General features: G+C 46.7%; 1 protein-coding gene across 3 annotated transcripts in view; it reads right to left on the bottom strand.

Moving 5' to 3' along the window:
* Positions 1-231: 231 nt before the first annotated feature.
* TUFT1 (tuftelin 1) overlaps positions 232-16,911 on the bottom strand; it is a 41,269-nt gene continuing 24,589 nt past the window's right edge. For 2 of the 3 annotated variants that reach the window (XM_020874352.2, XM_020874353.2), the window contains 10 exons: positions 16,562-16,648; positions 15,918-16,007; positions 13,896-13,961; positions 10,489-10,602; positions 6,326-6,454; positions 5,478-5,572; positions 3,159-3,264; positions 2,232-2,315; positions 1,209-1,309; positions 232-390 (listed from right to left, as the gene is read on the bottom strand). In XM_020874352.2, the coding sequence (XP_020730011.1) occupies positions 327-390; positions 1,209-1,309; positions 2,232-2,315; positions 3,159-3,264; positions 5,478-5,572; positions 6,326-6,454; positions 10,489-10,602; positions 13,896-13,961; positions 15,918-16,007; positions 16,562-16,648 (936 nt within the window). In that variant the 3' untranslated portion in view covers positions 232-326. The remainder of the gene's footprint in view (positions 391-1,208; positions 1,310-2,231; positions 2,316-3,158; positions 3,265-5,477; positions 5,573-6,325; positions 6,455-10,488; positions 10,603-13,895; positions 13,962-15,917; positions 16,008-16,561; positions 16,649-16,911) is intronic. The other variant, XM_020874354.2, reaches the window with a different exon arrangement.

The following is a 16,911-nucleotide window of genomic DNA, read 5'->3' as shown; positions in this document are numbered from 1 at the left end:
CCTCTCCCGACCTGACCCATGGAGGGCCTGCTTCTGGGGCAGCTGAACTCCAGGCTACAACAGAAGGGAGGCTCTGCTACAGAGAGAAATAGTAACTATGGGAACAAGGCTACTGCCCTGGCTCCTGCAGGCAGGGTACCAGCCTCCAGAGGCCACAGTGTCCAGAGGGGCGTTAGTCCTCCTTCCGCCCAGCGTACAGAACCATGAAGCCCGAGCCTGAGCACAGCCAGGGAGCAGGTGGGAAGTCAAAGTCAGGGCCGGCAGCCTCCAGGGGTGGTAGGTTCCTCCGTAGGCCAGAGGCAGCAGCAACGTCCATCTCTTTGGGCTCATGTTTCCACCACTCGGATGAGAGGCATGGGCTTTGGGCTGGGGGGCTTGGATATCCTGATGCTGAAAAGAAAGTCAGAAACGCTGAGTGCCCTATCATGGCCCAGCCTTCCCAGGGCCACCCCTCTGGCTTGCCTCCAGGTCACGCCCTGCAGGACCCACTGATCTCTTGGTTCTAATGTCCTGAAACCATCACTGTCAGTGCTAAGGGGCCAGGGGACTGGTGCTTTTATCTCATGACAAGGGTGCGGAACACAGAGGGTGCAGCTGAACACCTACGGAGTGGGACGATTGTGATTCCTGATTTTTCTTCCAAAGTTTTAGACTTTTCTGTGAATCTCTCAGAAACAAAAAGCCCTCTCCCTAGATATATGCCCTTGCTGTATATGTGTGTGCTCAATCACATCCAACTCTGCGACCCCATGGACTGTCCCCCGCCAGGCTCCTTTGTCCATGGAATTTTCCAGGCAAGAATACTGGAGTGGGTTGCCATTTCCTAATCCAGGGGATCTACCTAACCCAGGGATCAAACCTGCGTCTCTTTGCACCTCCTGCACTAACAGGCGGGTTCTTTATCACTGTGCCACCTGAGAAGCTCCATATGTCCTTGCTACACAGTCACAATTTTTATATCCAATTTCGGGGGTTCATATGCCTCTAGTGTTGTTCATGGGCCTCCCTGGGGTTGTGCTATCAGGCTCTACTCTAACCTGGTTAGAAAGTGGTTCAGATGGAGAATGGATCAAATGAGAGACAGAGAGAATGAAACTGGACCTTGAAGAGCCTTGTTCTGACCTTGGTACTAAAGGTTTCTTTTCTATGGCTCTGCCCCTCCTTCCTTCACTTCCTACCTGGGCCTGGCTCCATGTGGACTCACTCACCTGCCCAGGTTCTCGGTCTTGGCCCGGTTCTGGGTGCTGAAGTTGCCATGACTGATTTGTTTTTCTATCAGGTGTTCCATCCGGTCGTGCATCTCTAAATTCTGTAACACAAGTTTATGAGATTAGAATTGGTCTCTTCTGGATTGCCATGGGTCACATTTAACCAGCTCATCCTGGTCTGTACTTCGAGGTGCTGCTGCCACCCCCACCCTCACTGTGCATGCCACCACCAGGAAGCCCTCATCTTCACCACTCCAGGTTGCACTCTCCTTCCGGTACTTGCTCCAGCCTCCTTCCCTGAGGACGTGTTCTCTCAATAACTGTTAAACACTGATCATCTCCTGTACTTCCCTTCTATACATTTCCTGCATATAATCTCCTAGAGTCTGTTGAGAAATTTACTTGCATTTGCTGATGTGCTTCTCTATAAAGTACCCTTAGGTATATTTTTAATGGATTTTATCTCTAAATCTAGACTGCAGACTCCCTGGAGATAAACAACTCTGTCTCCTATTTCTTTTGATCTCCCCCTCTATCTGAGACACCCTCACACAATGGCTGCACAGTAATCTCAGGGAGTCAGTCAATGGACAGGAAGGCCTCTGAAGTACGGTGGACATCAGACCAAGAACTCCTTAGCCAATCGAGCCCATCACCTTAGCCATGGAGAAGACTCCATCTACAGGATGTGTTCTCCTTCAAGGCTCAGCTCACTGTCAGCTCCTCTGCTAAGCCCACAGAATCAGAATGAAGGGCCGGCCTTCATGCTGCTGTGGCACAGGGGTGGCACCACAAGGATTATCCCTTCAGAGTGGGGACAGGTCTTACCATTGCCCGCAATCCCTGAAGAGTCTCAGAAAACATTCACTCAGCAGAAAAGCTGGAGATCAACCAACCACCTCAGATACTCACTTCTGAGCAGCAGCAAGACACAACCAAGACCCCTCCAGAATCTCCCCCTCCCCATGTCCAGTTTCTTCTTCAAGAGTCTGCTCCCTTCCCAGGGCTGCCCGGAACACGCACCTCGGCTTCCAGGTAGGCAATCTTCTCCTTGAGCTCCTGGATGGTGCTATCCTTGGACTGGATCACAGCTTTTGAATTCTGGAGCTGCAAAGATGCGGGAGACACGAGGGCTTGCTCTGAAATGACTCATGACACGCTCATCCAGCTTTGCCCGGCTGCCTGGGGAGCCAGCGGAGACAAAGGGCAGAGTGCTGCACCGCTCACGTGACTTCCTTAGCTTTTCAGTAAACATTAAACTCTTGATTATCCCAGATTTGCGTGAGGGGGGTGAGGGGGAACACCACCCTCATAATCCAAAATAATGGATAGCTCAAAAACCACTTCATTTGCCTTTGGGAAATACAAACGATGTACTGGTTCAAGAAAGGAATATTGAATGCCAGACTATATGACAGTCCCTATTTTAGACAATGGGAAACAGCAGTGAATAAGATGGAAGAAATCCTAGCGCACATGGAGCTGACATGCCACAACTCTGCCCTCCCAACTAGGGGGTCTGAAATTCTCAAAACAATTCCACAAAACAGCACATTCTGACCGCCTAAAGCTCAGGCAAGGAAAAGCAGACAATACATCATGAGGTGCAAAGGTTGAAAATCTACACACAGATAAGTGAGTTTATTGGGACTGAATTACTTATTTACCAGCACTTTTTAACATGCAAGGAAGACTAACCTTTTCGTTCTTTTCCCATGGAAAACCACAAGACAAATGACCAAAAAAGTAGGGGAAAGATGGAAGAAAAGCAAATCCCAATCACCCTAATTTAATAGGCAGACTTAAGTGTTTTATGGGACACTCAAGAATATAAGACAAGATACCCAGGAGAATATATAAATAAAGGTGTAGTCTTGACAGGAAAACAGGGCTAGACACAATGCAGAGATTCCCAGAGTGGGACCCCCAGAGCAGGGGTTACCCACGTACCTGCTCTATCATTTGCCGAACTTTCCGTTGCTGGCTCTTAAGCATGTCATCCAAGTGGTGGATCTTCTCCCGCAACCCAGCCACTTCCTTTTCCAGGTTAGCAGCCCTGGGAATTAGGACCAAAAGGCTGAGGTAAGAGGAAAAGATGCTTTCTTCACCTGGTCACAGTAAGGACCTTGAGCTCAGGGGGTTCTGATCAGGTGTGTTTCCTTCCACCCCAGGTCTGCTGCAAGGAGGAGGTGGTGGGAACACACATCAGAAGCATCACTAGAGATCATCCAGTCCAAACAAGGGAACTAAGGCTCAGAAAGGTTAGAAAGGATAAATCATTCTGGATAGTTCCACCAGTAAAACTAGGGCCAATAGATAGATGTACCAAGGTAGTAGTTCTTATGTTATTTAATAACATAGGAAAGACACTCTCAGTATTAAAGCTGTCAGAAAGTAGACTGCCTCACATCTAATGAGCTCCTTATTCCTGGAAAGATTCATGTACAAGCTGGGATTATGATACCCAAGATCATCAAGCAATTAGCAGGGATTTTATACCAAGAGGGAGATAAGATTTGAGGACCCTTAATGCCTCTTCACATTGGAGAAGGAAATGGCAACCCACTCCAGTGTTCTTGCCTGGAGAATGCCAGGGACAGAGGAGCCTGGTGGGCTGCCGTCTATGGGGTCGCACAGAGTTGGACACGACTGAAGTGACTTAGCAGCAGCAGCAGCAGCAGCAGCATCAACACCTCTTCACACGAGTCTGGTTTTGTTTCATTTTTTGGCTGTGCTGGGCAGTATGTGGGATCTTAGTCCCCTGACCAGAGGGACTAAGTGCAGAGCACTGGGAGAGAGAAGTCATAACCACTGGACCACGAGGGAAGTCCCAGGTCTAAGCCTCTTGATTCCCAGACACTGCTGAGCAAACTGGATCAAGATCTCCAAAGGTCAGGCGGCTGGGGAGAGTGCCCAGGAGTTCAGGGCATTTAAGAATTGCTGGCACCCATTATTCTCTGGGTCTGCCTGAGGAAGCAGACAAGAGCCCATTGCTAGAGGATGGGCAGCTCTAGGAGTGGGGGACAACGCAATCTGAGCCCAACTCACTCTTCCTAAGTTCAGACACTCTAAGTTCCTACCCTCAGCTCTCCAGTGTGCTATTCCTGTCTCCTTTTATTTAGAAAATCAGTGTTTATGATGTGCAACTGTCACTTGCCATCCCCATATCTCGGTCTTCTGGTCTTCTCTGTCTCTCCTGCTCCTTCTGCTCAGTCCTCTGTCTGTGAGCACCTCCACCACAGGAGTGGTGAGGGAGTGCTGAGTAATTTAAAGCAATTCTGCTATGAAGTCTGAAAGAAGGTTACAATAAGATGTCTATAGTTACCATGCCAGGTGGGCCTAGATCAAGGTTATCCCAAAGGAGAGACGATAACCCTAGCAGACCAAGGGGTTCAAGAAGGCGAGGATTGTGTCTGTTCATCTTGGAATCCCTTAGAAGGCCCTTCAGGTAATGTCTGTTGAACTTTGAAAGGTCCAGGTTTTTAATTATTTATTTGACTGTGTCAACTCTCAGTTGTGGCACTCAGGATCTTCAATCTTCATTGCAGCATGTAGGATTTTTAGCTGTGGCATGTGAAATCTTAGTTGCAGAATGTGCGATCTAGTTCCCCAATCAGGGATCAAACCTGGGCCCTCTGCGTTGGCAGCATGGAATCTTAGCCACTAGACCACCAGGGAAGTCCCCCAATATCCTAATGTTAAATTTGATTTACCATCTGTGATCTTCCCAGGTGGCTCAAGTGGTAAAGAACCCACCTGCCAATGCAGGAGATGTAAGAGATGTGGGTTCAAACCCTGCTTCAGGAAGATCCCCTGGAGGAGGACATGGCAACCCACTCCAGTATTCTTGCCTGGAGAATTCCATGGACAGAGGAGACTGGTGGGCTACAGTCCATGGGGTCACAAAGAGTCAGAAATGACTCAGCAACTAACACTTTGTTTAGGGGGGAGTAGGCTGTGGTGCAATCTAGTAACACATCCAGGGTAACAACCTCAGAATCTCAGAATGACGTGCCGCAACAGTAGATGCTTCACCAGCTCCCTTCTGCCCCTAACCCTACAACCACAGAAGCCTTTTCTTCGGGGTATTGGAAAATGAGCTCCTCAGACATGACAGCCTCCCCACAGTATCTCCCTGGGCAGGGCCCCACCCTGAGCAGGCACACAGTGAGTCAGAGCTGGAAGACCTGACATCAGCACCAGCTTCCTCCCCAGGCCGGCACCCTCTCCTCCCCGCACCCCAACCTCACGGTGAGCCAGGGCCCTTACTTCTCTTGTTCTGCTCGGCAGTCAACGTTCTTACTCCGGAGCTCCTCCAGGGCTGTCTCCCCTTCCCTGACCTTCGCCAGTAAGGCCTGATACTCCTGGTGGGCCAAAGGAAAGAAAATCTACAATGAGGAGACGGTGATGGTGTCTGTGCTCAGGGTAAGATGGGCACGAAGGGCTGGGACTCAGCCCCTGCGGGGCCTGGGACAGCTGCCAAGGAGCAGCAGGTCAAGCTGGTTTGATGGGGTGCTCTCCCCTGTCAGGGATAACCCTTCCCACCCTCAGCACATAGAAACTTCTCAGCCTCGCCCAGCTGCCCAAAGGGAGAATCTGGCCCTGCATCAGCTGGGTCCACCTGCCAGCTCTGGCTACCAATCCCCGGGAAACTAGGCTGAGTGGCTCCTGAAGAACTGTCTTCAAAGGCCAAAGGGCAGCTCTACCAGACCCACCTAAAATGGAAATGGGTTCAAGTCAAGTTACCAAGGGCTAAGTTAGATAAAGAAAGACCTTCCCTGGGACTTCCCAGGTGGTCCAGTGACTAAGACTCTGTGCTCCCAATGTAGAGGACCCAGGTTCGATACCTGGTTGGGGAACTAGATCCCGCATGCCACAACTAAAGATCCCACACACTGCAACTAAGACCCAGCACAGCCAAATACATAAATAAAAGATTTATTTAAAAAAAACCCTTCCCATTCCTTAAGGGCTAAACGCTACTGCAAACAAAGCTGTGAAATGCGCTTTTCTGGAACAGCTCAGAAAAGGAAGGTCTCTGCAACCATCTCAGTCAGTCCGCCCACACCTTCCGGCCCAGGAGTCTGGGTGCTGAAGAGCAAGACCCCAGCAGTTACCGTCTCCATTCCCAGCAAGCGCCTCTGCAGCTCCCCGACTTCTGCCTCCTTCTGCTCCGCTCTGTCCTCCGCTCTCTGAAGGGCCGCCTGACTCTGTTGGGCTTCTCTCTGGTACTCGCTGAGTGTGACCTGGGACACAGGATGGGGACTGTGTGAACTGTGTGTAAGGACAAACATGGATAAACAGGAAAAAACCCAGGAATGCTGGTGCAGGGATGGGAGGAGGAGGCAACCCTGATGGGCACACTGCTGTCTCCCCCTCACTGTTCCAGGGCCACTCAGGAGATCAGCAGATTAACTCCACTCCCAAGGATAATTGTCACATAATCAGAGTGACACCTGGAACCCACAAGCTCTACTTTCCAGTTGGCTGACATCTTCAGCATCCCCACCAGCCCTCCAGGGGTCACCCAAGCTTAAACCAGTGGTATGGCTTTCTTCCTAATACAAAGAATCCAATGGAGGAAGCTCGGTCCCTCCTTCTGTCTCCACTCTTCCTCAACCTCACTTCCAGCAATCCTGGAAAGACCAAAACAGCACCCGGAAGCGTTACTAGCACCAGGAAGAAGTTTCCAATGTGGCAAGGACAAAAGCGGAATTTAGAGTGAAAAAGTAAACTAAGAACTTGCCCCCTTTCCTCCTGTGTGCATCTTGCCAACTCCTGATCATCTTTCAGGTCTCAGCTTGTACACCCCTTCTTCCAGGGAGCTAGAGCTCGGATGAGGTGTGTCCTTTGTGTGAATACAGAGGACACACAATCTTTCCCTCTTATGCATGGAGCAGATTTTGCCTGGTGACTTGCGCGCACCCCCAGGAGACCATCAGCTTCATGACGGCAGAGACCCTGAGCACCATTACCTTTCCAGAGCTTAGCACAGTGCTGAGAAGCAGCCAATGCTCTGCAACACCATGAATGGACCGGATGATCATCTAGTCCAACCCTCTCCTTTCACAACGAAAGGTCAAATGACCTATTCAAGATTACACAGCCAGTAAATGATAGTAAACTCAGCTGTTTCATCATCGATTTCAATGCTTCCCAGGTACCCCACTCTGACTCCCCAATCAGAGACTAAAAAAGAATCCGAGTAACCTCTGGAAAGCCTAACCAGGCCTGGTAAAACGAACCAGCAACCAGTTTGTCTGGCTCCTCCTGAAGCCAGAATCAAGGAGAAGAAAGCAAAGCAAAGGATGATGTGTGATGGGACTTGTCCACATTATACAGAGCCCCATCCAGAGTAAATCCTTCCTGACAGCCAGGAGCCAGTAGAACGGGAAACCCATGCTTAATGACAGGTTGTCTTCATGGTAATAGACAATCTTGCCCTTCTTGCCCCCCAGCTTCAGAAAAACAGACCAGAGAGTCTAATCCACCCGAAGAGACTGAGAAAAGCCTTCCAGTGTCCCATATCAGCCTGAAACAGGCCAGCCCCTTGGGCAGAAGTGTAAAAAGAAGGCCTCTCATTTCTGTACATAGACATCGCACCCAGGTGGCTGTGTGCCCAGAGCACAGCACTAACGAGCCACAGATGATCCTCACACGCAGCTGTAAAATCACAAAGGGAAAAAGCCACACTCTGCCACATAGGTCCCACAGTTCCAGCCAGCCCTGCCCTAAGGGAACCCCTTAACCATGAGAGGGTGTGGGGACCTACCCCAGTAGTGGGAGCAACCAAAGGAGCATCTCCTATTGTAGATCTGTGCTACTGTCTTGGGGTTAAAGGGCAGCCCCTTGTAAGAAGCCATGAGTGTGTGGTTAACAGCAGTCAGAGGCCTTACAGCCTTGGGCTTTTACTGAGGATACTTTTGCTCAAGTTTTGAAGCCCAGGGTTAGCAGAGCTCCCCCATTTGTCACCAAAACCAACTAGTACTTCATAGTGTTTCTCAATGTAGAAATTTCTTTCCAACATTCACAGTCTGGTCAGTGCTACAGCCTCAACCTCACCTTCCTCCTGTTCTATTCTAGGAAAGTAAGAAAGGGTCACTGAACTGATTCATTATCGACTGAATTATCCAAATTGTGGAATCTGAAATAGACTCAATAAACTCCTTTACCACACAGCTACTCTGTTCTGAGACCAAATTAATCTTAGTATTACCCTGTTGTTGTTGTTATTTAGTCACTAAGTCATGTTCAACTCTTGCGACCCCATGGACTATAGCCCTCAGCTCCTCTGTGCACGGGATTTCCTAGACAGGAATACTGGAGTGAGTTGCCATTTCCATTTCCAGGGGATCTTTCCAACCCAGGGGCTGAACCCCCTTCTCTTAGACTGGCAGATGGATTCTTTATCTCCGAGCCACTGGGGGCCCTAGGCCTAATTTATTTAGGACAGGAAAACCCACCTGTTAAACTGATGACTAAGAAAAATGTAGAATATTTATTATTTCTAAAACTCTTTCAAGTAATAAATATACTTACAAATATTACCTCACTCAATCAATGCACCGAAGTTGCAAGGTATATTTCATGACCCTTTTTTAAAAAAATATGTCCTTATAAATATATTTGAATATCTTCATGATCTCATTTTTCCGCATTTACTCTTTAATCCAGTTGGATTCTATTTTTGTAAACAGTGACGTATTAAGGATCCATGTAGTTTATTTTTAATACTAGTTAATTAATTCCATCTTCATTTATTGAATATTCTCATCTAACTCTATTGGTTTAAAAGGACACCTCCATCATATACTATATTCCTAAATAATCACAACTCATGACCCCTTTTTACAAAAGCTGAAACTAATGGTTAGGGAGGTTAAATTACCCAGATAAGACTTTAACTGCTCTTGAGGCAGTTAATCACTCTCACTACCTTTGGTCCACACCCTCAATACATCTCTCAAAAATTCTCTCTCTTTAGTCCATGAAAGAGAAGAGTTCAGGCTGGGAGTTCTCCTTCCATCAGCCCCGGGCAAGCCTGGGCAGGGCAGAATCCCATCATTACTTATTTATGACTGAGTGAACAACCGCAGACACCAGAGGGTTCTCACACAGAGCAGTAGCAGAACTGCTCTGTGTCCATCTTGTGTACCTCATCCTCTACCCCGAGAATTCTCTGGAAAGCATGGAACACCTCACACACTTTTAATAGTTGGGGAAGGGGCTTTATATATATAGACTCGGTATTTTTAAAATCTTCTATAATAACCTTTTATAACAACAATTGAGATACTCAAGATTACAGAGCTCTGGGTGGGGAGAAGGATAAATTGGGAATTTGGGATTAACAGATACACACTAACTATTTATAAAACAGATAAACAACAAGGGCCTACTATATAGCACAGGAACATTCAATATCTTATAATAACCTATAATAGAAAAGAAGCTGAAAAAGAATATGTGTGTGTGTGTGTAACTGAATCACTTGGCTGTATATTTAAAACACTGTTGGGGAACTTCCCCGGTGACTCAGACGGTACAATCGTCTGCTTGCAATGCTGGAGACCCAGGTTCAATCCCTGGGTCGGGAAGATCCCCTGGAGAAGGAAATGGCAACGCACTCCAGTACTCTTGCCTGGAATTCCATGGATGGAGGAACCTCATAGGCTACTATCAATGGGGTCACAAAGAGTCAGACATGACTGAGTGACTTCGCTTTCACTTAAAACACTGTTAATAAATTATACTTCAATCAAAAAAAAAAATCACAGAGCTCTGTGTAGTAAAGCCAAGACTTGATCTAAAGTGTCCTGATTCCACAGGCACATTTCTTCTTAAGACCACACCAATCCATCCACTCATCCCATCCACACTTAAGAGGCACCCACCCGATACCTAGAATTGTCGCAGACACTGGGGACGCAGTGGTGAACTTTGCAGCAACAATCTTTGCCTGCATGGCACATACAGCCCAGCAGTTCTTACCACGGACTGACAAAAAGGACTTCTGAATTACCTGTTCTCCTAAATCAGCGCCACTTCTCCACTCCAATAGAGCAGAGACTCAAAAGCTGACCTTCAAGCTATGGGCTAGCCTTGGACAGCAAAAACTATAAATATCCAAAAAAGGGCAAAGCTGACAGGAAGTGCCCCAGGCCACCAAACCTAGCCTTTCCAGTTGACTGATGGCATCCCAGCCAGGAAGAAATTCATCTGCACCTGTATCCAGTGGCCCTGCCCTTAGGGCACTTTCTCCTCAAATCCCAAATCTCACCTTAAAAGCCGAACAGTCTGACTGGTGCTGCCGCTCAGCTTCCTGCAGCTTGACAAGCAAGTCCTGAACCGTCTTCCTCAAGCTCTCGACATCTTCTTTTATATAGGTGTCCACCTATAGCCAGAAGAGGGACGAGAAGGTGAAGCCACTATGTGACTTGGTAAGACAAGGCTGCCCCATAATAAACACTTGTTAGACCGACTGGCCCAGACCACTCTCATGAACGAATTCACATCGCATAAGGGAGTAAAGTTAGTCAGTCTTAGGCACCCAGGTGTTCTAAGTTATTCATATGAAAACACACTCGTACCCTAAAGAACTCAACTAGCTTCCAATCACCTCATTATTTTAGGACACACTACAGCAGTTTTTATGTACTTGTCAACGGACTGATGACCAGGTATGGTTATGCCATCTTCACACACGTGTCCTGCTTTTCCACGACTAGAGTCCTCTTGAGAGCAGGGACCATGATCCTCTTTAGACTTCAGTCCCCAAGGGCAAGGGCTGTGCCATGCTGGTCAAGAGGGGCACAGCCCAGAGGCACGTCTTTTGCGGTTCTCTGCGCAGAGCACAGAGATCGGCAGATAAAGGGTTACTGACAGATGGGCAGCTTAGGGCAAAAGACCCGGTGAATCCAGGAATCAGATGCGATGTAGGAAAAGGTGTCTCATCGAGGTTACTCTGAGTGTCTCCCGCAGACACACCCAAACTGGGGGCGGTTAGGGCTGAGTTGGCGTGTAGGGTCTCGCCATTTCTGCCACACTTCAGTTACCAGCTCCCTGGAGTCTGACAGAAGAGTCTCTCCCCGTCTTGCACAGTGGGAGGCAGCAGCACCTTCAAACCAGAGCGCAGAGCTCAGAGGACAGTGTCCCAGGTGGTGTGTTACCACTGAGTACTGTGGACCCTGCTTCTCTAACTGGGAAACCGAGAAGACTCCTTACCACACCCTGCCTTCAAGGCTGCCTCAAAACTAAGTAAGATAATATCTTGGAGCTTGGAAGAAGAAAGGCTGAACAGATAGTGCCAGGTGTTATTATAACTTGTTGCTAACAGCATATTTGCCAAATATGGTGACTCAGGGGAAGGAAAAAATCCAAACTGCACATCTAAAGTGAGTGGCTAGAATCACAACATTCCCAATCCAGCCATTAGGGACTTCCCTGGTAGTCCAATGGCTAAGACTCTGTGCTCCCAATGCAGGGGCCCAGGTTTAATCCCTGGTCGGGGAACTAGATCTCACATGGCACAAGTAAGAGTTTGCATGCTGCAAATAAAGATCAAGACCTGAGGCAGCCAAAAAAATCAATTAAAAAAAAATTTCCCCCCCAAAAAAAAAATTCATCCAAATGTCATTCTTGGAAGACTCTTTGATGACATGGAAAAATTTCATGATACAGTATGAAGAGAATAAAAGGGAGTTATAAAATTTTACATGTAGGAGCTAAAGACAAGAAAACTGATTTTATTAACACAGCAATGTAAACAGAGCCCTAAAAACATGGTGTTGGATGAAAAAGGAAAAAACAAATAGAGCGCAAGTCTATTTTGAAAATTAAAAACATACTTAATAGGCATATTTAAATTATATATTAAATATGTTAGAGTGAGCACCTTTCAGTCAAGGAGACCAGAAAAAGAAAAAAGCCGAAGCAGTGACAGGCCTTTTCGGGCCCAGTGATGATAACGAGCCCTGAACTGAGGGGAAGGTCTGAGTCAGCTCTGCACTTGAGGGCCAAACACACCCAACACAAAAAAATAACCGCCCAAGAAACAAGGACAAAGAACTGCTGCTGCTGCTGCTAAGTCTCGTCAGTCGTGTCCGACTCTGTGCGACCCCATAGACGGCAGCCCACCAGGCTCCCCCGTCCCTGGGATTCTCCAGGCAAGAACACTGGAGTGGGTTGCCATTTCCTTCTCCGATGCATGAAAGTGTAAAGTGAAAGGGAAGTCAGTCTAATCTCAATATCATAAATATATATTTGCACTGAAGGGAAAACAAAGGAAAGTTCACCAAACTGATTTTTCTCTGAGTAGATTACAATTGATATCTTTTTCTTCTTTCAACTTTTCTATGTTTCCGAATTTCCCTAATTTTCAACCGTATGCATGTCTTGTATTATTACATAATCACAAAAAATATAACAACAAAAGTCATTTTTAAAAAAGTATAGCCATGTGTTTGTCGATTATACTTCAATAAAGCTGGGAGGGATTAAAAATACTATGTTGTTATTCAAAAGAAAGAGACAGATTTACATATTGTTGTTATTTAGTTGCTCAGTCGTGTCCAGCTTTTTGCAACCCCATGGACTGTAGTCTGCCAGGCTCCACTGTCCATGGGATTTCCCAGGCAAGAGTACTGGAGTGGGTTGCCTTTTTCTTCTCCAGGGGATCTTCCCGACCCAAGGACTGAACCTGTGTCTCCTGCATCGCAGGCAGATTCTTTACCTCTGAGTCATCAGGGAAGCCCTAGATTTACATGTACTAACATGGAAAGAAGGCTGTACTCTTCAGTTTAAAAAAATAAAGAAATAAGAAGAAATAATATTTTATTTATCACAACTCTGTATTTGTAAAAAACACATGCATATTATATACATATATTTATACACATATATATAACGCATGTCTATATATTACTGTATACACATACACACACACACATATGGCTTTTAAATATGGATGTCTATGTACAGAAAAACACTCCAGAACTTTAAACTAGAATATGAGAACTAACAGAACAGGCTAAATATTAGAATCAAGTGAAGAGCTTTTAAAAGTCCTAATGCAGAACTTCCCTGGTGGTCCAATGGTTAAGATTCCCTGCTTCCACTGCAGGGGGTGAAGTTTTGGTCCCTAGTCAGGAACTAAGATTCTGCATGCTGCATGGCATGCATAGTCAAAAAGAATATTTTTAAAGTCCTGATGCATAGGCCACATCTCAGATCTGTTAAATTACAGTCTCTAGTGACAGCACACAGGCATTGCATCCTTTAAAGCTCCCAAGGCCATCTTAATAAGGAACGGTGAGCACTGCTCTAAAAGGACCCACCCACGGGAACTCCCTGGCAGTCTAGTTAGGACTGCACTTTCAGTGAGGAGGGCAAGGTTTGATCCCTGGTCAGAGAACTAAGATCCCATAAGCCACGCAATGCAGCCAGAAAAACAAATAAATAAGAGGACCTACCCACTTCTGTTAACCATGGATATTTACAAGGAGTGGAACTGGGGAAGCAGAACTTCCATTTTATATATTTCTCCTTTGTTTGCATTTTTACAGCCAGTAAACATTACTTTCATAGTTAGTGAGACAGAGAGAGCAAGCAATAAACAAAAAGATAAGGAAGGTGTATTTCCTGCCTCTTGGCTAGCCAGTAGTTGCCACTACTTTCCCTGTTACCTACCTTGGGTGGGCTGCTATACGTGGTCAGGGGACCTTCACTAAGGCCATTTGGCTTTTCTAGCACCACCTGTTCAAAGAAAAATCAAACTGGTAGTGAAAATTGCTGTTGTTGTTTAGTCGCTCGGTTATGTCCAGCTCTTTGCGACCCTATGGACTGCAGACCAGCTTCTGTCCATGGAATTCTCCAGGCAAGAATACTGGAGTGGGTTGCCATGCCCTCCCCTCCAGGGATTTAGAGTAGTGTGTGTGTGTGTGTGTGTTAATCCCAAACTTCTAATTTATCCCTCCTCTCCTTTCTCCTTTTGTAACCTTAAGTTTGTTCTATATGTGTGTGGGTCTATTTCTGTTTTGTATATAAGTTTATTTGTATCACTTTTTTAAGATTCCATAGAACCATATAAAACATTATTTTTCTAAGAGTTCAAATCTTAGATTAAAAGGGAAAAGGAAGAGTGGGGGGAGAGGAAGAGGAAAAAGAAAAAGAAGGGAGGAAAGAAAAGAAGAAAAGACGTCTAGTGCTCTGCAGGAAAATGGAGAAAAGAGGGAGTGGAGAAACACGCACAGCCTTGAGAGAAAATACCTGAGCCTCATCAGGAGGAGGAAGGAAACCCCAGGCTAAAACCTTTCAGCAGACTGGAAAATGTGCCGGCCCATTCCCTGAAGCCCAGGAAACACAAGCAGCTGCCTGCCATAAACAAAGAGTTTCCCTTGCCCCTCGGGGATCCTGACAAGGTTTGACAAAACATAAATCAAAAGGGGAAGCTGCATTTGCTGCCATTCTTTCCAACCCAAAGCCTAATTAGTCATCATATGACTGCTGGTTTATAAAAACAAGGGCCCTGGACTTCTGGGCTCTGAGCACATTAAGCTCTTCAATCATAAGACAAAGCACCTCCCACCAGCTAGATGTGAGCTCAGGCAGTGAAAGTCTTTCCTTGAGCCAAAGCTAAATGAATTAGGGGGTGTCCACCACACGAGCCTGGCACATGCCCAAGGTGAAAGATTATTGTGCCGGCTCTAGCTGCAAGGTCACTGTTCCCCTTAGGAGAAGGAAGGCAGGGGCTACTGGAAAAGGACCACCCCACCCAAACTGAAAGCAGATGAAGGAGACACTGCCCAGAATCTAAGGGAGGATGAGGGTGAACTCATGGAAGAGACAGTTCTGCTCTCCTGGGGACATTTCTATCCTCAAATTTTTGAAGGACCAAAAAGCAGGATCCCAGGACCACTATGCTCAGAAGGATTCTCTAATCAGTTTGGTCCAACAAACACTTACTGATGACCCTGTACATCCCTGGCGGCTCAGCTGGCAAAGAACCCGCCTGCAAGGTGGGAGACCTGGGTTCGATCCCTGGGTTGGGAAGATCCCCTCAAGAAGGGAACAGCTACCCCCTCCAGTATTCTGGCCTGGAGAATTCCATGAACTGTACAGTCCATGGGGTTGCAAAGAGTCCAATACGACTGAGTGACTTTCACTTTGTGCATCCCAGACCCTGGGCTGGGGTGGGAGGGCACAGAGACGAGGGTGGGAGGATGAATTCTCACCTGGAGAAGCTTCCTGTGCTAGGGTAGAGATAGCTCTAGACACACAGAAACAGACAAGGACCAAAACTTCCAATTTACACCACAAGCATCACCAAATTAAGCAAGATCAACTTGTGAGAAGTTTGGATTTTTAGGTGATTGTCTGCTTTATAAGACTTTGTATTACAAGATTGGTCACCGAATCCCTACGGACAAGATGGCTTGCCATTAACTGAATGATAATTTTATTGATATAAATTCTATTTCTTTTGTACATGTTTTAGGGACAGGTGTGGTTGTATATAGGCTGACATGTGTGAATACAAGTGTCCACCTTCTGGAGAGCCCTAACAAGGTGTGAATGCTCAGAGAAGCCAGCATCACCCATATTCTCAACTTTCCTGGCACTGGCATTAGATCTGGCAACCAATGGGTGACTGGTAAATGGCACAACTCCATTTCCTCAGTTTGGACCCAACTGTGGACCATTTCTTATTACCTGTATCTCCTTTTTATGGACAGAATCTCCTGGATCTCTGTCAAGCTTGCTACTTATATCCTCCCGGAGCTTCTGCAAGCAGTTCCTGGCCTGGGAGGAGAGGGCAAGAGGCTTTAGCTTCGGGAAAGAGAGTACACCAACTCACCCACCTCAATGCCCTTTCCCAACCCATACTCCTATGAGTCAAGTACTCTTCTAAGTACTGGCTGGGAAAGGAGAGACTCTACTCAAGTGGGGCTGTAGTCCAGTCTCTCCTACCTAAGCAACAAAATAATAAAAAATTCTGCCTTGGTGTATCTAACTTTCCAGCTGGGGAAGACACACCACCTAATGGGATATGTTATGGCCACAAGTGCCAAGAAGAAATACAAGCCAGGTTAAGGCTTAAGAAAAGTGAGGAAGCAAGGCTGGCACTTTAGATAGGATGACTGGGGGACAGCGCTAGGTGTATGGTGCTTAATAAGTAGTTGTTGATTAATGGAAGAGTCAGAAATGCTATTTACACATGATGGGGCATGGTGGCACTTTGGAGATATAAAGGAAGCAGAAGGGAGAAAATCAGAACCTATGAAAGAAGGGAGCCAAAAAATGTGAGGTTTAGGGAAACGACTTTGGTCATTTCCACAAAGGGAAGGGGTGCCCACCTCCTGGATATATTGGACCTCACTCTTCAGCTGGTTAATATTCTTCTCATGGATCATCTTGTCTCCAGACCTCCCCTTCAAGTACACCTGAAATAAGGAAAACAACACTAATTAAGAAATCTCCAGTGGAAGTAACCTAAATGTCCACTGACAGATGAACAGATACAGAAAATGTGGTACAGAGGCTTCGCTGGTGGCTCAGTGGTAAAGCATCTGCCTGCTCATGCAGGAGACACGGGTTTAATTCCTGATCCAGGAAGATCCCACATGCCATGGGGCAACTAAGCTCATGTGCCCAACTACTGAGCCTGTGCTCTAGAGCCCACGTGCCACAACTACTGAAGCCCTCA

The sequence above is a fragment of the Odocoileus virginianus genome, chromosome 5, assembly GCF_023699985.2.
Source record: "Odocoileus virginianus isolate 20LAN1187 ecotype Illinois chromosome 5, Ovbor_1.2, whole genome shotgun sequence".
Classification (NCBI taxonomy): Eukaryota; Metazoa; Chordata; class Mammalia; order Artiodactyla; family Cervidae; genus Odocoileus; species Odocoileus virginianus.
This window is presented reverse-complemented; position numbering and strand designations above follow the sequence as displayed.